Raw genomic sequence first — 21,835 nt, 5'->3', positions numbered from 1 at the left:
TGAAAACAAGGTCTTCGCTCGAGCGCTACTTCCTTCACTCGAGCGGTCTGCAAAACTTTGTAAAAGTAATGGTTGCTCGATTTTTAGACTCGAGCCAACTTTCTGTCACTCAAGCCATGAGTAATGCAAAACAGCGTTCACTCGAGCGCAAGTTTTGCCGCTTGAGCCATCGTACAATTCTCTGTAAAACTTCTGGGAGTTTGATTTTTATGCTCGAGCGACACTTTCTTCGCTTGAGCGGACTAGTTAAATTCTAAAATTTCCAAAATTGTGTTTGAAGCTCAAACTTGCAATTTAATGGTTCAAACATTGCATGTTGGTACAAAAACTTGAAAAAAAACATTATAGAACATGAAAACATAGCTAATTTGAAACCAATGGTCCAAAATCATGGTTCATTTCTCAAATTTGAACTCAAATTTAAAGTTATAACCATGCATGTCTTAACTTGAATGCCCTTCTTTTCAAAAGACAACAAGATGGCATGAAATGTATAAAATCATGAAAAATCTTAAAGTTTATACCTTCTAGACCTCATGCACGTATGAAATTCAAGAAATCTTAACTCAAAAATGAAGGATCATGCATGCATGTACATAATTCAACTTAATTCTTCCAATTTAAGGTAATTTATCCCTCTATTGCACAATTTCATGCAAATAAACTCAAAAACTAGATGAATTAAACTTCTACATGTTTCATCTACATAGATAAGGGAGAATTTCATACCCAGAGTGCAAATTCAAGAGTATCTAAGCTTGATCCTTCAAGTTCTCTACAATTCTCTTCTCCTTCTCCCTCTAGAGTTGAGTTCTCTCCCTCTCGGGTTAAGTTCTCTCTCTCTCTCTCTCTTAACAATTTAAGCCCAAGTGTTGTATGTTATGAGTTCAAGACATGAGTTAGGCTTTTATATAGGGTGTGATTAGCTTAGGCTAATTAAGTTAGCTTAGAACTAATTAATCTCACCTAGTTTTGATTAATTCTAATTATTTTGATCCGAATCAAATTTCAATTAAAGTTGCCGTAAAATTCTAAATATTCTAATTAGTCTATTGGGTCAGCCAATTTTGGTTTCTGGAGCCGTTTGGGCTTCCAATTCCTGTTTCTAAGTCGTTAAGTAAACAGATATTCTATGTAACAATAAATAATCACGAAATTAAGCATGTAATTACACAATTAAACACACATAACCATGTAATTAAGCTTATTGAAAAAACGTGATAGAATATTACGGAAGCAAGGATTATCACAGGTACAAAGGTGGGTTGAGATATATGGAAGTGGCATTTGAGGTAAGGAAATGATAAGGTTGTCGGCGAGGACGGATAAGGCCTATAAAAGAGTTGGAGTAGAGACAAGGGAAATGGGTCATCAGTACAAAAGTGAGAGGTTACTGGAAAAATGGGTTATAGGAATGGGGATATAAAGAAAAGGGTATGATTAAGATTAGAGTAATGCTACAAATCACAAAAGTTATATCAAAATTTTTACATGTGTTTACATAAGTGTGGAACTCACACCATGTGATCTAACATTTATGTAAGACATTTGATAAAATTTTTGAAATCTCTAACATTTTTGTTAAGATTATGCTAGGTGCTAAAATAAAAAATAAAAAACAACCTGTGTAAGAGAGTCCAAAGCAAATAGTTGTGCTATTATCATGATAAAAATGCCCTTAGCTTTTTTGTCTTTTTTGCAAATCTCCAAATTCATTCTCTTATTCTCTTTCGTCACCCTTACCACCATCTCCACCCTTCTTCGCCACACCTATCACTTCCCTAACTCCAACCCCATTCTTCTGGCATCCCTTATAAATTTTTTCAAATTTTGATGTAAAAAATTTATAAACAATTAGTCATTTTAATAATATATCCAAACCTATTCCCTCCTAATTATATATGAATGTGATAGTCTTTTTTTCATATTTTTTAATGAGCAAATTATATTAAACCCCCTCAAACTGTCGGTCATTTACACTTTACTCTTCTTATGTTTTAAATGCAACAATTACCCTCTCAAGCTATTTAAATTTAAACATTAAGGCCTCGTTTGGGAAGTAATAGTTTTAGCCTAAAAGTAAGAATGACAACGGGTCGGGGATTACACTTCTCGTCCCCAATCCCTGAAGGCAAAAAAATTCCCGTCTCTGCCCTCGATCCCCGGCGAGGACACCATCACCCCCCCGCCCCCTAACGGGGATCGGGTTTCCCCGATCCCGAAAAATCTCCGACCTGTTTTTTTTTTAATATAATTTTGTTCAACACAAAAATAACAATAAAAAATATATATATGTTTTCAATGTTTCATCATCATCATCAATAATCATCAACTTTAAAAAAAAAAAAAAAAAAAAAATTGAAATTGTTCATTACACACACACACATATATGTATCTATCATCATCATCATCATCATCATCATCATCAATAACTTTAAGAAAAAAAAGAAAAAAAAGAGAGATATGAAATTGTTCATTACACACACATATATATGTATCTATCATCATCATCATCACATATATATGGATCTTAGTTGTTCTTACAGATCAACTGTCGCATTGGCTGGCTCAAACCGTATGTCGTCGTCTGGGTCAAATCGAAATCAAAATCATCCACCGGAACTGTAGTGGAGGCCGGACAGAGGCGGTGCTGCGACGGAAGAAGCGATGAGTAATGTCGAAATCTACGGCGGAAGGCAGGCAGAGGCGGTGCTGCGGCTACTTTTTTGGCGGATGTGAAGAGGTGTGCGAGGTGCGGTTCAGGTGGTTTGAAAGTAAAATTACAAACTGAATGGCGGGTTAGCGGATTGACAAATTGCGGTTTGAACGGTTTTTGGTGGATTGAAGAATATTCTAACTAATTATCATACATTTGCATAATATATAACACTAATTTGTATAATATTTTTTAGATATATAACATAAAGAAATTTTACATAATATGTTTCATATATATATCCACTAATTTGTAATAAATTTCATATCTTAAATCTCTCTCACACTCATTTTTATATTGGTGTTTAATTGGAAGTTAAAATATATATATGTATTAACTATAGCGGAGCGGAGCGGTTCAGTTGGCAGATTATAAATTTTAAAATTTAAACCACAGTTAACGGTTAGAGCGGTGTAGATTGATATGGATCAGTGTGGTTTTAGCAGATTTGGCGGTATTTTGCACAACTCTACATACGAGAGTGAAGCGGCGGCGTTGAGGAGTCGAAGATGAAACCATGGTGGCGGAGGCGAAGGCGAAGGCGAAGGCGAAGGCGGCAGTGGTGAAGGATCAACGAATTTGTTCAGATCTGTTTTGGATGATGATGATAATGATAAGAAGTGAGAGAATAAGATAGAGAAATCTGAGTGAGTGAGTGAGTCTGAGACAGAGAGAAGTGAGATGATGAGGGTTTGGTTTATATATATATATATATAGAAGGGTAAAATAGTAATTTCACTTCAAGAAACGGAGACGGGTTGGGCCGGGTACGGGACTCGAACACTTATCCCCGTTCTCGACCCAAAACTGATCAGGGATTGATTTTTGAATACCATCCCCGCCCCGTTGAGGATATTTTTCGGAGAAAAACTGCTTAAATAGGGATCAGGGGATTGAGTCCCCGTCGAGCCGGATTTAAATTGCCATCCCTACCTAAAAGCCAAAAAGTTACTAAAAAATCAAAAAGCCTATAACCCATATCAGAAAGTCAAAATTTTTATTTTCTCTTTACTTTTTGCATATCTTTTCATAAAAAAAACCAAAAAACTATTCCAAATATACAAGTTTTTTTTTTATCTCATAATTTAGCCAAAAAATTACTAAAATAGTTTGTTCTCAAACGAGGCCTAAGTCTTTCTATTAGTCATTTGTTAGATATTTGGCTAAAAATTTGTCAAGTGTTGTGCACATAATAATTATATTAAATTTTATGACTAAATTACCATATTTTATTTTTTGTAAAAATTTAATATAATCATTATGTGCACAACACTTGACAATTTTTCATCCAAATATCTGACAAATGACTTATAAAATGAGTTAATGTTCGAATTTAAATAGTTTGAGGGGGAAATTGTTAGGTTTGAAACACGAGGGTAAAATGTAAATGATCGATAATTTGAGGGGGTTTAATATAATTTGCCCGTTTTTAAAAGAGAGAAAAAAATTATAGAAAAATAAATAAATTATGACATATAGGGTAATATAGGAATTATTGTAAAAGTTATTTAGTGGTTTGGTTTCAAATTTTCTGAATTCAGTTTTTCAGAAATTAATTTTTTTATTTTTCCTATTTTTTATTTTTAGTGAATATTTTTAAAATTTTAAGTAATTTTTTTTTTATTTTCTAGATGCACCTTACTTAGATGTATCTAAACAATAAAATATTTATAAAAAATTTAATAAATATACAAAAATATAAAAAATGTATTGAATTTTCGTATTTTTGATATTTAATGATTTTAAAATTTTTTTTTATAAACATTATATTTTTTTAAGTGTATTTATATTAAGTGTGTTTAAATTTTTTTAAAATTACTTAAAGTATTAAAAAAATTCATGAAAAATAAAAAATACAAAAAAAATAAATAAAATTTTGTGGAAAGTACTTTCTGAAGCAAAAACAAACACCCTGATTAGGGTTTTACACAAGCGTAGAGCCTTTCCCCAAAAACAGTAGAACAGAGCAGACTGCTTTGTAGTTTTGTTCTTACGCGAGAGAGAGAGAGAGAGAGAGAGAGAGGAGAAGAAGAAGAAGAAGAAGAAGAAGAAGAGGGAATGGAGGGAGAAGAAGACAGCGCAGTGAAAGAGCCTTTGGATTTGATCAGACTCAGCCTCGACGAGCGCATTTACGTCAAGCTCCGTTCCGATCGTGAACTCCGCGGCAAACTCCATGTCTGTTACACTTCCTCTCTTTTTCTCATACATCCATATATATATATATATATACATATCAATGATTTTGGTCCGGACCCCCTTTTTGTTTCAATTTCTTTATGCTGGATTTGTAGCTAATAAACTATATGATTAGTTCTGGGTTTTTTGCTGAGTTAGGTCTGGTTATTTTTTATTACTTTATTTGATGATATTTTGTTTCAGAACACAAGGTACAACTAGATTTCAGCTGGGTTTTGTTGAAATTGATTGTTAACTTTAGTCCAGGTCTGTACTGTAGCATCAACCTGATAACCATCCTAATCAAGCCTAGAACTCTCTGGATATACCCTACTTTGAATCCAAAAATCCCTCAATCAAATATGGAATTTTGATTTGCTCAGGTCAATCTAGTCTAAATTGGATGGAGGCATGCTTCAATTTTACCCTCTACTAGCATTGCTTTACACGATTTTTGTCACTTCACTCTTTAGCTGAGAAGCCATCAATAATTGTCTTAACAAAACTCTGGATTTAAAATGATAAGATTTTGAATAAAGTAAGAAAGAATGAAAACACACATCTGAAGGCATGTAATGGAAGCGAAGTAGAACAATTGATGTTTGCTTGCCACAATATGTTCCATTTATCAATGAAGTTTTATTTTCATTCTTGGAACCCCATGATATTGCTCAGTTGATGCACATTCCATAGAATATTTTATCAAACATGACTGACCTCACTGCAATGACATTGGATTGGAACTCTTCATGATTGAATGCCATTAATGGATTATGTATATGATATATATCATCAAGTAGTCATAGGCATGTTTTGTGAATGCCACAATACTGGAACCAAAACCTTTTAAAGCTTTTATAAGAGAAAAATTTTGAGGTTATCTATTCTTTCAATATTTGCGAACTTTCCACTATCCTACTTGTATTAAATTTTTGGGCAAATTATACCTGTAGTACCTGTAGTTTACCTCTTGTGTCAATTTGATCATTGTAGTTTTAATTGCATCACATTTAACCTTGAACTTTTTACGTTGTGTTGATTTAGTACAATCAATAACATCACTTAAGAATTTGGACTAAAATCAAGGGGCAAAATAGTCCATTTACTTTCAAAATATTGAGTGGTTGAATTACCATTTGCCCTTGATTTCTGTCATATTTCTTAACCGATGTTATCAACTACTTTCAGTATGAAAAATTAAAGTGAAAAATAGATACAATCGAAACTACATGGACCAAATTGACACGATCTAAATTACAGAGACCACGAGTTAATGAGCCCTAAATTTTTACAATTATATTTGAATTCTAATATTTGTGTATGTTTTGCCATTGTCGCAATTTTGTTTTCAGGCTTATGATCAGCACTTGAATATGATTCTTGGGGACGTTGAAGAAATTGTTACAACTGTGGAGATTGATGATGAAACTTATGAGGAGATTGTTCGGGTATGCTACAAACATATATATTTTCCCTTCTCCTTTCATTCTTGAATTTTATTTTTATTTATTTTTTGCGCAAAAATTTACTGGATCTGCTTTCATTCTTAAATGGTAATATGGTCTGTTATTCACAACTAGTGGATAATTGAAACTGTTGGACAAAGATTTCACTTTTGTGAATTTTGGCAGTTTAGATGATTTAAAATTTTAGACTATGCACTTGCCATTGCCTTGGAGTCTTACAAGCTAAATATGAAAATTTTCTGGTCCCCTGGTTTGGAGGATTTGCTATGCCATTGAAAATCAAGCATCTTTATTGAATTATATGTATACTTTTGCATGTCCAAGAAAGTCCATGATTTGTACCTAGTTGTTTGATAGTTCAGATCTATAGCTACATCTTTTCCCCTAATTTCTAATTGAAAAGATAGAATTTTTAGATGCAAAAAAAAATCCAGCAATATTTTCTGAATTGTGAAGGGATGTTGGACAAAGATTTTCTTAAAGGAAAACCTTCTGAAAATGGTTCTGGAAGATCCATTTACAGAATGTTATCTCCTTCCATTGGCCCAAAGGAAAGAGGAACATATAGAAAGAAGATAATATGTTTGTGGAGTGTCCCAAACATTTGGATTCGTGCAATGGGACTCCCTCTCCATATAGAAAAATGTGGTTTTTAAAGCCATTGGAAAGTGCTGCAACGGATTAGGTGGATGCTTCTACTTTGAACAAGAAACATATCTGATGGGCTAGATTTTAGTTCAAGGTGGTGGAAGTAAAATCATGGCAGAGATTTTAGTCATTGGAGTAGGTCGATGAAATATGAGGCTCAAATTTAGGTTGAGTCTAGACCTCAGGTGGATATTTGGCTCTAATATAGGGCTTCCATAGGGAGGGGTGCAGAGGTTAGGATAGATAGGAAGACATCCTATAAACAATTGTCACACCAGGCTTGTAGTAATAAGAATAGATAACTCCATTATTGGTGGTTCTTTGGATACGTTATTATGGGATATAAGTGGGGAAGAGAGTTGAGACATGATGTGGTGTGGGAGGGTAAATAGTGAGTTGGGTTCATTCTAGTTGTCACAATTACTTCACCATCTCTGTGGACACTATCTTATCCAAACTCCCAGCATCAATGATCATCTTTGCAATGGTGCCTATCTTGATGTGTAGAGGATGATTTTTATTTTGAGCTTTTTGGAGTTCCTTGGGTCTTTCCAGTGAAAGTGAGCTTATGCATAGTTGGGGTGGGGAGCTTGTGGAAAACAGCAGAAAAAAAGCTTACTTGACAACTCCATTGTGCTTGATGAATGTGGAGTGTTATGAAGCACGGGTACTGGTACTGTTACGATACGGGTACGTCGATACGGTAAAATTAAAAAAAAAAAAAAAAAAAAGAAGGTACGGATACGGCTTGGTATACTTGTTAAAAAATATTAATTTTTAATTTAGAGTAATGCAAAAATTAATTAAGGTCCAATCTACAATTAACATTTAATGCCAAAAGTAAAGATATAAATCAAAATTAAATGTAAATATATTAAATAATTTACAAGTCATAGTTTAATTTTAAAATCATGCTAAGCATAAAACAAAAAATAAAAAAGAAGTCTAGTGAAAGGAGTTTTATTTTTGTAGTAGAAGAAAATATTATTTCAACTGAGAGATGGTACGGCTTGGGTACATACTAGGTACGCCAAAAACTAAGGAGAAAAAACTTGGGTACGTGTTTTGTGTACCTGACACGTATGCAGAAGTACCATACGAGGTACCATATGCCAGCAAGTATCCGGTACGGGTACGACAGGTTTTTTGAAATATCAGTGCTTCATAGGTGGAGTGTATAGGCAGAGTAGAATAGAAGATCTTTTGATGATGTGGAGCAGTCTTCTTTTAAGCTTTGAAGTTGGTTTTTGAATCTTTTGATCCAGTACAGTTACTATTGAGCTACAGAGAACTTCAATGCATAGGGTGATGTATTGCTCTGTTTTGTGTGCAACAGGTATACCTGTAGATTATACAAAAGACAACTCGCCTTTAGGAAAATGTCCTAAAGATGATCAATACTATTATCACATCCCCTAAATAATAATATTTTTCACCAATCGAAGAATGTTATTAAGCATTTTGCCTTTGCTACTTATCCGGAAAAAGGGAGAGAAAAAAATGACTTAATAGTTCAAGAACATAGTTCTAATTCTAAGGTCATATTACTAGGGGATATAAAGTTATGGACACCCCCTCTAACCTTGCAACTCATAATGCCAGCTTGGTAGAATTTAATTTTGTAGCTAAAATGCATATGATATATATATAATTGAAAAACATCCTCCTGATTTTGAGGATTCTAGTTATGCTTTAGGCACATTCATGTAGGGGGCATGCAGCAAATTTCTCGCATAACAAAATGTTTTTATTTATTTATTTAAATAAATTTATTATCTTGTCTATTGACCCAGTTGTGTTTAAATTTGTTAATATTGTTTTATTTTATTTCAGGCTACAAGACGCACGGTCCCTTTTCTCTTTGTTAGGGGCGATGGTGTGATACTGGTTTCCCCTCCATTGAGAACAGCTTGACATCTGGACAACCTGTTTGGAATCCAAGAGTCCCAAGAGGAAACTCGTCCGCTTTCACATTTGTTGCCATGCTTTTATCATCAATTCAGTCTTCTGTCTACGTTTACTTCAACCTGTTTTAGATTCTGAGGTTGAAATGAAAACAAAATGACTGTAGCATTTGGGTTACTACACTTGTTGAATGGTTAATGTGTATTCTATCATACTTTTCAATGTTATGTATCTAGATGGTTAATATCGTCCCATCCTAAAATATCATGACTTCTAACTCCATTCGTTTGGGCAAATAATAGTTTTCTCATTTTCTTCTAGCTTTTGGTGCAACAAAAAACATTTTTTATGATTAACGGAAAATAAATTTATTTGAATAAGAAATATTTTTCATTTTCAAAAGGAGAAAAATATTTTTTGAATTAAAATTTACCAATGTCATCATATTACCACCATTATAACCGCCCTAGCCATTACAACTATCATTGTTGCCACTGTCACCTCAACGCCATCAATATCACCACTGTCACTGTAGTCACTTCCACCTTGCTAGTGTTGCCATCGCTACTAATGTAATGGTATATTAATTTCTTTTTTTTTTTGAGGATAATGGTATATTAATTTCAAGAATGCAACCAAACATAATTATTTATGTTTTGTATGTTCTACATACTCATGAATTAATTATGATTTGGTTTTAAAAACAAAGTATAACCGTTGTAACTTCAACAGCAAAGACGATATTGACAAAACTAATGCCCTCCAACAATTAGGCATCTTTAGCATGGAATCCCATAAGCCTGATACCAGTCATCACTGGTGACGGATTTGTTGGTGCAATATCTCCTTTCCGAAAAGCTATTACAAGTCAAAATTCACAAGCTCAGTGCCAAATGACTTAACATGGTTTTTGTTGTTCATATAAAGCGGAGCAAAATGCTTATGAACATGAACAAATTCATTGGGGGAATAATGTGGATGATTTCTTTTCACAACAGAATGTATCAATCACTACAATACAACAATACAAACAATATGGAGGGGGGGTAAAAAAATAGTAATAAAAGAATAAGGGTTTACTAGTTAATTCATCTATGTCTTTGCCGGGAATAGCCTGGGGATTCAACAGCTTGTGATCCTCTGAAATTCCTGCTGCTGGGTGAATCCGTTGATCCTCTAAAAGAAGCATAAGCAGCTCTGGCTGATTCTGGAACTGAGTCTAGCGGAAGTGACTCCACAAAGCATGCTGTGTTAATCCGAGTCCTCTCAAGCTCTGCTTGAAGCAGTTCGGAGCTATACTGCTGGGCAAGGGCCTAAGCAGAAATAGAAACATGTACAAAAGCATGTGAGAGAGACTGTCTATGATAATGTGCTACAGGAAAAAGAAAAAGAAAAAAGTATTACAGGAGGCATCGTCACCATTTATGCGATTGATACAAGCCTAACTTATCTAAGTTGAAAGCAATAACAAATTAGGTTATGTAGTTTTATTCATAAGACTATCATTAGAGGGAATGCTCATAGAGATTTTCCCCTTTCTTTGTGGGGATATTCTTGTGTGGGGAGTGACCAATATAATCAAAAAGCCAAAAGCTATTACAAATTGTAACACCACTCTCTCTACTTTTCTGCATGACTTTTAATAAATAGCCAAAAAATCAACTAAAATAACCAATTCCCAAAGGAGCCTGTGTTCTTAAAGTTTCTCTAGAAATCTCTGTTCAAGTTCTGCAATGAGTTTGGCAACAGCTACAAAAATTACATGTTTTTTTCAAGTTTTTCGCCTTTAGTGAGCTCTTTTTTTTTTAATTTTTTTTTATTTTGTTTAAATTGTGTCGAAAAAAAATATTACTTTTAGACCCTTGTAGTCTATGAAGCACGGACACCTCTCCGAGGGCTCCGTACCAGTGTCGGACACGTGTCGGACACGGACACGCGTCGGACACGCGGTGGACACGTGTCGGACACGCACTAGAGAGTGTCCAATTTTTTTTTTATTTTTTCTGAAGCCGGACACGTCCAGGACACGTTATGGACACTCTCGGACACGCACGGGGCCAATTTCAGAATTTACAAAACATTTTTAGGGTCAATTTCAGAATTTACAAAATATTTTTGGGGTCAATCTGTAAAAAAGCAAAAAAAAATTTGTTTGCCCTAAATCGATCAAAAGCCCTAATCGATCAAAAGCCCTAATCGATCTAAGAGGTCAGTAGAGAACAAAAAGAGAGAGAGAAGGCGAAGAAACAGAGGAGAAAGAGAACCTGGGCTCGTCCGTCGCTCGTCATCGCTCGTCGCTGCTCGTCGCTCCTCGTTGCTCCTCGGCCGTCGCTCGTCGCTCGTAAGGTACGTCTTCTTCTTCCTTCCTCAGCTTCCGTCTTCTTCCTTCTTCTTCTGGTCTTCGCCAGTCGATGTCTCTCTCTCTCTCTCTGTCGAGGTCTCCTCTCTCTCTCTCTCTCTCTGTCTGGTCTTCGTCTATGAAGCACGGACTTCGTCCATCTTCTTCGACTTCGGTCTCTCTCTTTTTTTTTTCTATTTTCTTTTTATATTTTTTTCCCTCTATTATTTCAGAATATATATATATATATATATTTATTAATTAATTTTTGTTAATAAATCTTTTTTCAGTATTTATATATATATATATATTAATTAGTTTTTGTTAATAAATCTTTTTTCAGTATTTATTTCAAAAAATATATATATTTATTAGTTAATAAATTAAATACTGAAAAAAAATATATATATATATATATATATTTTATTAGTTTTGTTAATATATATATATATTTTATTAGTTTTGTTAATTTTAATAATAATGTGTGTTTATTAATTTTATTATAGGAACAAATTTGTAATTCTGAAACAATGGCTACTGCTGGTGGTAGTTCTAATGATGTACCTGATGATTATTTTGATGAGAACAAACCATTGTGGAAGTATGTAACTAAATTAGCAAAACCTGGGGAAGGAGGAGGAAATTGCCAATTACAATGTAATTTTTGTAATAATACTTTCAAAGGTTCATATACAAGAGTAAGGGCACATCTATCAAATGACATGTTATGTATTGATGGAATGCAATTTTATGTTATTTCAATGTTTTTTTAATTATTTTTTAATAATTTTATGACATATAATAAATAAAATTAATTATATATATTGAACGTGTCCCCAGCGTGTCGTGTCCCCCATTTTTTGAAAATTTGCGTGTCGGCGTGTCCGTGTCGTGTCCGTGTCGTGTCGCGTGTCCGTGTCCGTGTCCGTGCTTCATAGCTTGTAGTCTAGGACCTTTAAAAATAATAAATAAAATATATAAAAAAAAAAAAAAACTGAAGGCAAATCAAATTTTTTTGCTTTTTGTGGGTCTTCAGTGGACTTTTTCAATTTCTTTAATTTTTGGGGTCTACTTGTCTAGTAGGATCAAAAAGTGAAAAGCTTCTTAAAAAATTTATAATAAAAAATTTTCACTAAAATAAAGGCAATTGCCAAACCCCAACCTCAAGTCAAATTCTGCTGCAAACCAACATGAACAAAACATAAAAGCACTAATCAAAATATCCTTAATGCTAAAAGGCATCAGACCAAGAGACTAAATAGGTTGGACACTTACAATGAGATCATCGGGTGACACGGTCATGCCTTGCTGTCTGTCGTCTGAAAAAGCATCTTCACTCCCACGAGTTGGCCGGCGTTGATGACTTGGAGTCTCAACAGACACTATCACACTCTCGGTGGCCTTCTCCAGAAGAACCCCTTGTAAAGACTTCAGAGACTCCCTTGCATCAGTTGTAAAATATGGATTCAATATGGTCTCGAAATATTCAAGCTGCGGAAGAAAATTTTAAACAGTTAGCATTTGAGCAAGTAATTATGTCAGGCATTCAAATCAAAGAATGTACTTGAATCTGCTGCAAGTGAAATAAATAAATGAATAAGCACCATGTAGATTTTTGGCATCATTTTCAAAAACCAGTACTTTCTCAAAATAGAAAAAATGCAAAACAGAACAGAAACACATTTTTTTCAGAGTCCAATGAATTTTTAAAAATCTCAAGTACATTAAAATAAGGGAAACATCCCATGACAACCATGTTTAATTTCCAAAAATTCAAAAACAAAAAATGGAAATAAAAACAATAAAAACAAAACATAACAATCAGGCCCTTAAACTCAACTTTTTTTTTTTAAATATAAAAAAATTCTTTTCATCCATTTCAAATCATGCAAGGATGACACGGTAAACAAATTGTCATCTATCCTGTCCCCAAGAATCTTCGTATCATTATTATATTATCATCATTATCATTATTGTTATTATTATTATTATGATTATGATTATGATTATGATGATGCTTCTTTTTCTTTTTTGATATTGCTCCAAAAAATATATATAAAGTCGTATTTAATTTATTTTAATGCATGATTGTCTGTAATTAGCAGTTGCAGGATCAAAAAATAATAATTTTCAAAATAAACAGTACCTAATTTAAGACCAGAGAGAGAGAGAGAGAGAGAGAGAGAGAGAGAGAAGAGGAGAGAAAATAAAAAGAAAGTGGATCACCGCTATTTACCTCGAGCATGAGCTGACAGAAACCATTTGCATCCAAAGACCTAAGATCTTTGTCTTTGTTTTCATGGAAAAGACTGAGGAAAGTATCAATTAGGCCTTCAACAAGTATACCAAGCGTCTTGTCGAGTAGGGGCTTGCAGCCTGCAAAGACCTGAAACAAGGGAATTATTTCACCTCATAGACTTAAATAAGCAAAAGAACTAAAATAGATTATTAGCAGATCGCTTAGTTGACCTTCAGAGATTGGCCTTAAACTGATGTGGATATGGCTTCTCATTTTATAGAAATAAAAAATACAATGCATGGCATGTAGGCCAAAAAAACAAAAGAAAACAAAGCAGGAAGAATTTAACAGCAAAACAAGAAAATTTCCAAACACAAAACATGCATTATAAGTACCTCTGCATGCACAGCTACCAGTGTATGCAGTAACTCTACAGCAGCATCTCGCACACCCTGCAAAGTATTAGCAATTTGAGGAATTGTTGAGATAAAAGAGTGTGCACCAGAGAAGGCGTTCAAAGAAGAAAAGAACCGATAATTAATTTATCACCTTGACTGCAGGTGCTCCCCCCCATTGAACTCCTGAATCCAATAAATAGTTCATGGCTGCTGTTCTAATCAAATTTGCCTAAGAAAAAAGGTAAGAATGCTGAGTTAGAAGGGGAATACTGAGCTGGAAGGCCCATATATTTAGGGAGGTCACAGTAACAAAGCCTGTCTCTGGTTTTCTGTAGGGCAGAACTCTGTAGAAGTAAACATCAAACAACAGAGAGGTTGCAAATGTGAATTCTGTGTGTAATAGTTCATTTCAAAAACAAACAAACAAACAAAAAAAAAAATCACAGAACTACTTCTCAAAATCACCAATCCTTCTCTTGACAACCGGCAGTGCTTCCTTTATAATTTTAAAACAGAGCTGGAGGCAAATTGTAAACTAAAAGGAAAAAAGGCATGCAAATATTAAATCTAAGAACTCTAATAGAAACTCAGTATTGAGGCAAGTAGCCTGACAGTAAATTTAGGAAAATATTATCCACCACAACTATCTCGATGAAAGATTTAGACGAGTTTAGGCCATATAATTTTATCATTTGACTTAGCAGTAATTTCACAAAGGAAATTCCAGAGGATGGCCAACTCAATTTTCCACCCAAATGAGAATAAATTTAGAACAAAGCCTATTTAATATAGAAAGCAAGACAAGATAGAAAATAATTCTGACCAAGTGATGTGGATACATGTGGTAGCAACAATGTTCAATTAAATTGAAGACATACAATTGGATCTACCTTTGCAAAAGTGTACTGTTCAATGACCTTCTCTTCAAGCCCAGAGAAAGACATAACCAAATCTTGCATATCGTTGTCCTCTTCGTCTCTTACCCTGTAGTGGTGAAGACAATATATTATGGCTCAAAATAACATTCGGCAGATGAATCAAAATACGTACTTATTGAGCATTAATTATTTTGACAGAAAGTATCCTATCAGTAAACTCATAAAATGGAAAAATGAAAAAGCGAAGAATGTCACAACTAAAATCTGTAGATCAGTTTAGACTAGAGAGAGAATGAAACTAAGTGAGATGAAGAACGTTAAATTGCTGAAAATTCACTATCAGTTAGACATAATTAGAAATATGAAAAAGATTTTAAAATTATACAGTTTAAGAGAAAGAAGGAAAGAAGGGAAATAAAATAAGAGGTAAATATGCAAATTCAGGGAGAATTATCCCAAACCTATAACTTTTGAGCTTCAGGAAAATTATGTTAACACCAACCCTGACTCTTGCATTCATCATTATTGACCCATGTTTGTGTTAGAATAATATTTGATTATTGTGTATTGATTATTCTATTAGTTATTATTTCCTTATTTTGTTATTTCCATAATTGTGCCTCCAAAGCTTTCATTGTAAGCTACTTATTATCAATATAAAAGGGGATGAGTGTCTTGTCATTCCCTAAGTTTTGTTCTCTGTTAACAAACATGGTATCAAACTTGTGGTTGTGGCAGCAACGTCTTGGGCACCCATCGTTTTTATTAGTTAAACATTTATTTCCTTATGTTTTTACAAACAATAATGTCTCTGAGTTTCATTGTGAGTTTGTCAACTTAGAAAACAACACAGAACTTCTTTTGCTCCAACTTTTAATAAAAGTTTAGTACCTTTTTCCTTAATTCACTATGATATTTGGAGTCCATCTCATGTTGTGTCTTTAAAAGGTCATAGATGGTTACTTTTATCGATAATTTTTCTCGTACTATTTGGGTGTATTTTATAAAAGACAAAAGGGAAGTCTTTTCTATGTTTCGTAATTTCTATAAAATGATATGTGTAGTTTTGGAGAAGAGAAAGAGTTAGAGAATGAGTTAGACTTCATTCCTTTTTATATTGATAATACTGAGTAATTACAGGAGTGCCATAAGGCATAATATAAGGAAACAAAATCACACGATTATGTATTTCCTATTCTAACTTATTTCCTATTCTAACACTCCCTCTCAAGCTAATGCAAAGATATTTCTCATACCCAGCTTGTTGAGGATGACATGAAATGATTTGCTCCCTAGCCCCTTGGTGAGAACATCGGTTAGTTGGTCTCCAGTCTTCACAAATGGAATACATATGATACCGCTAGTGAGTTTTTCCTTGATGAAGTGCCTATCAATCTCCACATGCTTAGTTATATCATGTTGAACTGAATTATGAGCTATGTTGATTGCGGCCTTGTTGTTAAAGTATACTCGCATGGAGTCATTATGGTGGATTCCCAAGTCTCCCAACAAAAGTTTAATCCATAGTAACTCATATACACCTTGAGCCATAGCCCTGAATTTTGCCTCAGCACTAGATCTAACAACCACATTCTGTTTCTAACTTCACCACGTGACTAGGTTGCCACCAACAAATGTGCAATATCCGGAAGTTGATTGTCTGTCAGTGACAGATCCAATCCAATCTGCATCAGTAAATGCTTCCACACTGCGATGGCCATGTTTTGAAAAATATAGACCCTTTCCAGGGGAAGATTTCAAGTATCTCAGGATTCTCATAACTGCCTCTAAGTGGGAAGTTCTTAGAGCACGCATAAACTGACTCACCATACTCCCAGAAATAGCAATGTCTAGACGTGAGTGAGATAAGTATATAAGCTTTCCTACTAGTCTCTGGTATCTTCCCCTGTCCACTAGATCTCCCTCTGGATCCTCACTCAGTTCCTGGCCTGGTTCTAGAGGTGTATCACAAGGTCTACCTCTAAGCATTCTAGTTTCTTTTAGCAAGTCAAGTACATACTTCCTCTGGCATATGAAGATGTCATTCTTGGACCGAGCTACTTCAATGCCCAAAAAATACTTCAAATAGCCTAAGTCTTTGATTTCAAACTCCTTGGCTAAGTATTCTTTCAAACGAGAAATCTCCACAACATCATTTCCTGTCAGAACAATATCATCAACATAGACAATAAGTGCTGTGGTCTTTCCATGTAAAGAGTGTTTTACAAACAAGGTGTGATCAGCTTGACTTTGCTTGAACCCATAGTTCAATATAGCTTGAGCAAACCTTTCGAACCAAGCCCTAGGAGACTGCTTTAGCCCATAAAGTGACTTTCGGAGCTTGCATACTTTACCGTTGGACTTAGCATCCGCAAAATCAAGAGGAATATCCACATAGACTTCTTCTGCTAGATCTCCATGAAGGAAGGCATTCTTCATATCAAACTGATAAAGTGACCATTCCAAATTTGCAGCAAGAGAGAGTAAGATTCTCATAGAATTCATCTTAGCAACCGGTGCGAATGTCTCTTGGTAATCTACCCATAAGTTTGAGTGAAACCCTTAGCAACCAGTCTTGCTTTGTACCGTTCTATGAAACCATCAACTTTGTGTTTTACCGTGTATACTCACTTACATCCAACTATATTTTTGCCTCTAGATAACTCCACTAACTCCCGAGTGCCACTGTTGCTGAGAGCTTTCATCTCTTCCATCTCTTCCATCATGGCATGCTTCCATTCAGGAATAAAGAGAGCATCTTGAAAATTGGTAGATAGACTTATAGAAGACACTTTAGACAGAAAGGCTTTATGTGACGAAGACAGATTAGAATAAGAGACATGATTAGTAATCGGATGATGAGCACATGACCTAATCCCCTTCCTATTAGCAATGGGAACATCAAGATCTGAAAAATCAGGAATAGGAGTACTAGAATCACAATTACCTGGACTCTTAGGACACTCATCCGGAGAAGTTGGCAATAGAGGGAGGAAAGTAGTCCCTTGCATCCAAGTGACTTGCTGTCTGTCCTTGTCCCTGATATAAACTTTGCCTGCCTTTTCTTCAACAACTGTTGGCTCATCATCCTCTATATGGTCAACCACAGGCAGAAGTGGAACAAGAATCTCCACACTAAGGCTCGCCCTAAGGGATGACGGTGATACCAGAGAGGGCAGAAAGTAAGGCTAAGACTCAAAGAACGTGACATCCATAGAGACAAACCATTTGCGAGTAGGAGGATGATACCACTTATAACCCTTTTTGGTGGCAGAATAACCCAAAAAAACACACTACGTAGGATCTAATTTACCACGAGTGGGTGAATGATTATGGACAAAGCAAACACAGCCAAAAGTCTTAGAAGAAATGGAGAACTCGGAAGTGGTAGACCCAAACAAAACTTGAAAAGGTGTTTGTTTTTGAAGGACTTGGGTAGGAAGACAATTAATCAAATAAACGACAGTGAGAATCGCTTCCCCCCAATAGGATCGAGGAACCTACATCTCAAAAGATAGACAACGGGCGACATCAAGGAGATGGCGAATTTTGCGGTTGAGGGGTATTAGTGCATGAAGTCTAATGAATAATGCCATGAGTGGCGAAGTAAGTGGCAAGACCAGAGTCAATATATTCCCCCCCATTATCAGAACGAAAAATTTTAACAACCGTCACAAACCATTTTATGGAAGTTTTGAAACACAAAAAACACCTCACTTTTATCTTTCATCAAATATACCCAAGTGGCCCTGGAACAATCATCTATGAAGATAACAAACCATTTTTGACCGGTTAAAGACACAAAACGGGATGGACCCCAGACATCAGAATGAATCAAAGAAAAGGGAACTGAACTTTTATTAATAGAAGCAAAAGAGACTCTGTGTTGTTTTTCAAGTTGACAAGACTCACACTGAAAATCAGATATATTGTTTTTCTCAAAGATAAAAGGAAATAAATGCTTAAGTAATAAAAAAGCGGGATGGCCTAAGCGACGGTGCCACAACCTAATGTCATCCATGGTAGATGGGAACTGAATAGTTGAATGGGCCAGCTTGTCTGTCTGATCCAGAATGTAGAGACCATGGTCCTCTCTACCACTGCCAATCCTCTTTTCCATGATAAGGTCTTGAAAAAAACAATGATCAAGAAAAAAAAGTCACGCTACAATTTAAGTCACGGGTAATACGACTCAATGATAAAAGATTAACACTAAAATTGGGAACATGGAGGACAGAAGACAAAGGAAGGGAAGAGGTGGCATGAATTAAACATTTCCCCGACACAGATGAAAAAGTACCATCAGCAATATGCACTTTGTCCTGACCAGATGAGGGTTTGTACTATGAAAATAAATTAGAAGAGTCAGACATATAGTCGGAAGTACCAGAATCAATAATCCATGGCACAGGCGTATAAGATAGCAATGCACATTCAAAGGAAGCCAAGTTACCTGAATTGGCAAAGGAAGAAAAGGGTGCACCAGGAATAGCAAGTGTCGAAAAACAATCTCAAAATTCAAGACGGAGAATCTCGAAACATCAGCAGCAGGGGAGACAGCCAGAGACGAAGATGGTGGCTCAGCCGTGTTTGAAAGATGTGCCCGAGCGTTGGCCCCTCGATCTCTAGATGGACCAAACCTACCCCCTTGAGCACCAAGACGGTCTCCTCAGTCACCAGAAGGAGCCCCATGCAGCTTTCAACAGGTCTCTCGTGTGTGGCGAGATCGATGACAGTAGTCACAGAAAAGACTATCCTTCTCAGAGGAAGGACGAGAACCACAAGTCACACGATCGCCATCGCGAGGGGGTACAAAAACCAAGGCCGAGGGCAATTAGGAGTGGCAGAGGGAAGCATTGCAGAGCGGCAACTCTTCTCATTCTGCACAAAAGCAAAGGCTTCCTGGAGAGAAGGAAGCACATCTATGTCAAGGACTCTACTCCGCACTGGATTATACTCCACATTTAGGCCTTCCAAGAACTTGAAGACCCGCTCTTGGGCCACAAACTTCCGATAACCCACAGAATCAGTGGGACAGATTGGTTTGTAATCCTAAAGATGATCAAGTCGCTTCCACCCATTGCTAAGGAAGGTAAAATATTGAAGGATAGTCATCTCATCTTGTACCAACCTTTCAATGGAGCAACGTAATTCAAAAGCCTGGGAGAAGTTCCCCTTCCGAGAGTAAGTAGTAGTCACGGCCTCCCAAATATCCTATGCAATGTCCATAGAGAGATAGCCCTCTCCAATCTCCGGGATCATAGAATGGATCAACCAACCCATAATGAGGGAGTTGGTGATCTCTCACTGACCATAACTCGAATCCGTGGTGGTGGATGCCTATATCCTGCCATCAACATAACCCATCTTCTCTCTGCTCTTCAGGAAAATAGTCAGACTCTACGACCATGCTAGATAGTTCTGACCATTGAATAGAGAAGTGATTTTTAGGCCAGGGTTGAGATTATCAGTCATAGTAGAAGGTAAAAGGGAGCTCTCGCTCTTACGCGGCTGAGAAATTGTTGACTCACTAGTGAACTCTACCATGAATATCCTACTAAGGAACCTTCAAACTTGCGGCCAATCACAAACCCAGAAGATAATAGTGGAAGGAAAGGCATAACTCACCCTATGAAAGCATAAAAAAGAAAAGAAAACTGTTTTTTTTTTTAACATTATTATTATTATTATTATTTTGTTTTTTTGGTTTTATACAGAGACGACTAGTTACATGTGTGAGGCTAGCCGATCAACCAGGGAGCACCGAAGGCCCTGGTTGACCACCTAGGAAGCCACGACAGCCCTAGTCGAACAAGTTAGGGTTGCCAACGAGCCTGGGCAATCCTGCAGTGGAAGAGGGAGGCTGCCGACAGACCCCTAGAAGGCCAAAGGGGCTGTCGACTAGGCCTAAGAGGCTATCGGGAGGCACAAGGAGGCTGCCGATGGTATGAACAAGAGTGTGGGAGGTTCGGATTGACTGTAGGGGGCCTGGGTGATAGGCTACAGAAGTTGACTGAGAGAGGTGGCTGCCGACAGAGGTATGAGCTAGGGTTTAGGCTCTGATACTATGTAGTTTTGGAGAACAGAAAGAGTTAGCGAATGAGTTAGATTTTATTCCCTTTTATATTGATAATACTGAATAATTACAGGAGTGCCATAAGGCATACTATAAGGAAACACAATCACACAATTACGTATTTCCTATTCTAACAATATGTACTCAATTTGGGGCAATTGCAAAAATACTACGGCCTGATAATGGGGGTGAGTATATTGATTCTGGTCTAGCAAGCTATTTTTCCACCTATGGCACTATTCATCAGACTTCTTGCACCATCCTTTAACAAAATGGGGTTGTGGAACACAAGAATCGTCATCTTCTTGATATAACTCGTTGCATGTTTTTTTTATGCATGTGCCTAGATCTTACTGGGGGGACACAATTCTCACTGTTGCCTACCTCATCAACAATATCCCAACCCAAGTGTTGCACAAAAAATCTCCTCATCAAGTTTTCTTAAGCTCTGAGTCTGTGTTCTCTATTCCCCCCAAAGTCTTTGGCTGTGTTTGTTTTGTCCACAATCATACTTCTTCTCGTGGTAAATTTGATTCCCAATCTTTGAAGTGTGTCTTTCTGGGTTACTCTCTTACTCAAAAGGGTTATAAGTGTTACCATCCTCCATCTCGTAAGTGGTTTGCATCCATGGATGTCACATTCTTTCAGTCACAGTCCTATTTCTTGTCACAATCCTCCCTTCAAGGAAAGCCTTGGTGTGAAAGAATTCCTGGGTGTGTATCAATTCCTGGCTCATCACTAGTGGTTGAGAACACAAAAGGTGAACCAACTACTAGTGGTGGAAATACAGAATCTAATGAATTGAAGGAGGGAAAAGTCTATGTCAGGGACAAAGACAAACAGAAAGTTATTTGAATACAAAAGACCATTTCTAATCATCCACTGCTATTTTCTTCTTCTGATAAAAGTCCAGGTAACTCAGAAACCCTTATTCCTCCTGAGCATACTGATCTTGATAATCCTATTGCCCAACGAAAGGGTGTAAGGTCTTGTACT

At 36.0% G+C, this 21,835-nt stretch overlaps 2 protein-coding genes across 3 annotated transcripts in view; one reads left to right on the top strand and one right to left on the bottom strand.

Moving 5' to 3' along the window:
* The first annotated feature begins 4,565 nt into the window (after nt 1-4,565).
* LOC114258679 (sm-like protein LSM3B) lies at nt 4,566-9,172 on the top strand. Its single transcript, XM_028198662.2, has 3 exons — nt 4,566-4,891; nt 6,244-6,339; nt 8,839-9,172. Exons 1-3 carry the CDS (start codon nt 4,775-4,777, stop codon nt 8,917-8,919), a joined length of 294 nt encoding a protein of 97 aa, XP_028054463.1. The 5' UTR covers nt 4,566-4,774; the 3' UTR covers nt 8,920-9,172.
* Nucleotides 9,173-9,804: 632 nt separating this feature from the next.
* LOC114258678 (exocyst complex component SEC5-like) overlaps nt 9,805-21,835 on the bottom strand; it is a 28,675-nt gene continuing 16,644 nt past the window's right edge. For both annotated transcript variants that reach the window (XM_082921355.1, XM_028198661.2), the window contains exons 16-21: nt 14,776-14,869; nt 14,037-14,114; nt 13,883-13,939; nt 13,485-13,634; nt 12,524-12,739; nt 9,805-10,223 (exon numbers count right to left, since the gene is read on the bottom strand). In XM_082921355.1, the coding sequence (XP_082777481.1) occupies nt 9,999-10,223; nt 12,524-12,739; nt 13,485-13,634; nt 13,883-13,939; nt 14,037-14,114; nt 14,776-14,869 (820 nt within the window). In that variant the 3' untranslated portion in view covers nt 9,805-9,998. The remainder of the gene's footprint in view (nt 10,224-12,523; nt 12,740-13,484; nt 13,635-13,882; nt 13,940-14,036; nt 14,115-14,775; nt 14,870-21,835) is intronic.

Source organism: Camellia sinensis, chromosome 3 (assembly GCF_055761805.1).
Source record: "Camellia sinensis isolate YWXY chromosome 3, ASM5576180v1, whole genome shotgun sequence".
Lineage (NCBI taxonomy): Eukaryota > Viridiplantae > Streptophyta > Magnoliopsida > Ericales > Theaceae > Camellia > Camellia sinensis.
This window is presented reverse-complemented; position numbering and strand designations above follow the sequence as displayed.

Bases quoted from the DNA above. Each gene is read 5' to 3' on its own strand.
- LOC114258679 (XM_028198662.2), top strand. From the start codon at position 4,775: ATGGAGGGAGAAGAAGACAGCGCAGTGAAAGAGCCTTTGGATTTGATC. The intron at 4,892-6,243 runs GTCTGTTACACT...TTTTGTTTTCAG, and splicing joins AACTCCGCGGCAAACTCCAT to GCTTATGATCAGCACTTGAA. The intron at 6,340-8,838 runs GTATGCTACAAA...ATTTTATTTCAG, and splicing joins CTTATGAGGAGATTGTTCGG to GCTACAAGACGCACGGTCCC.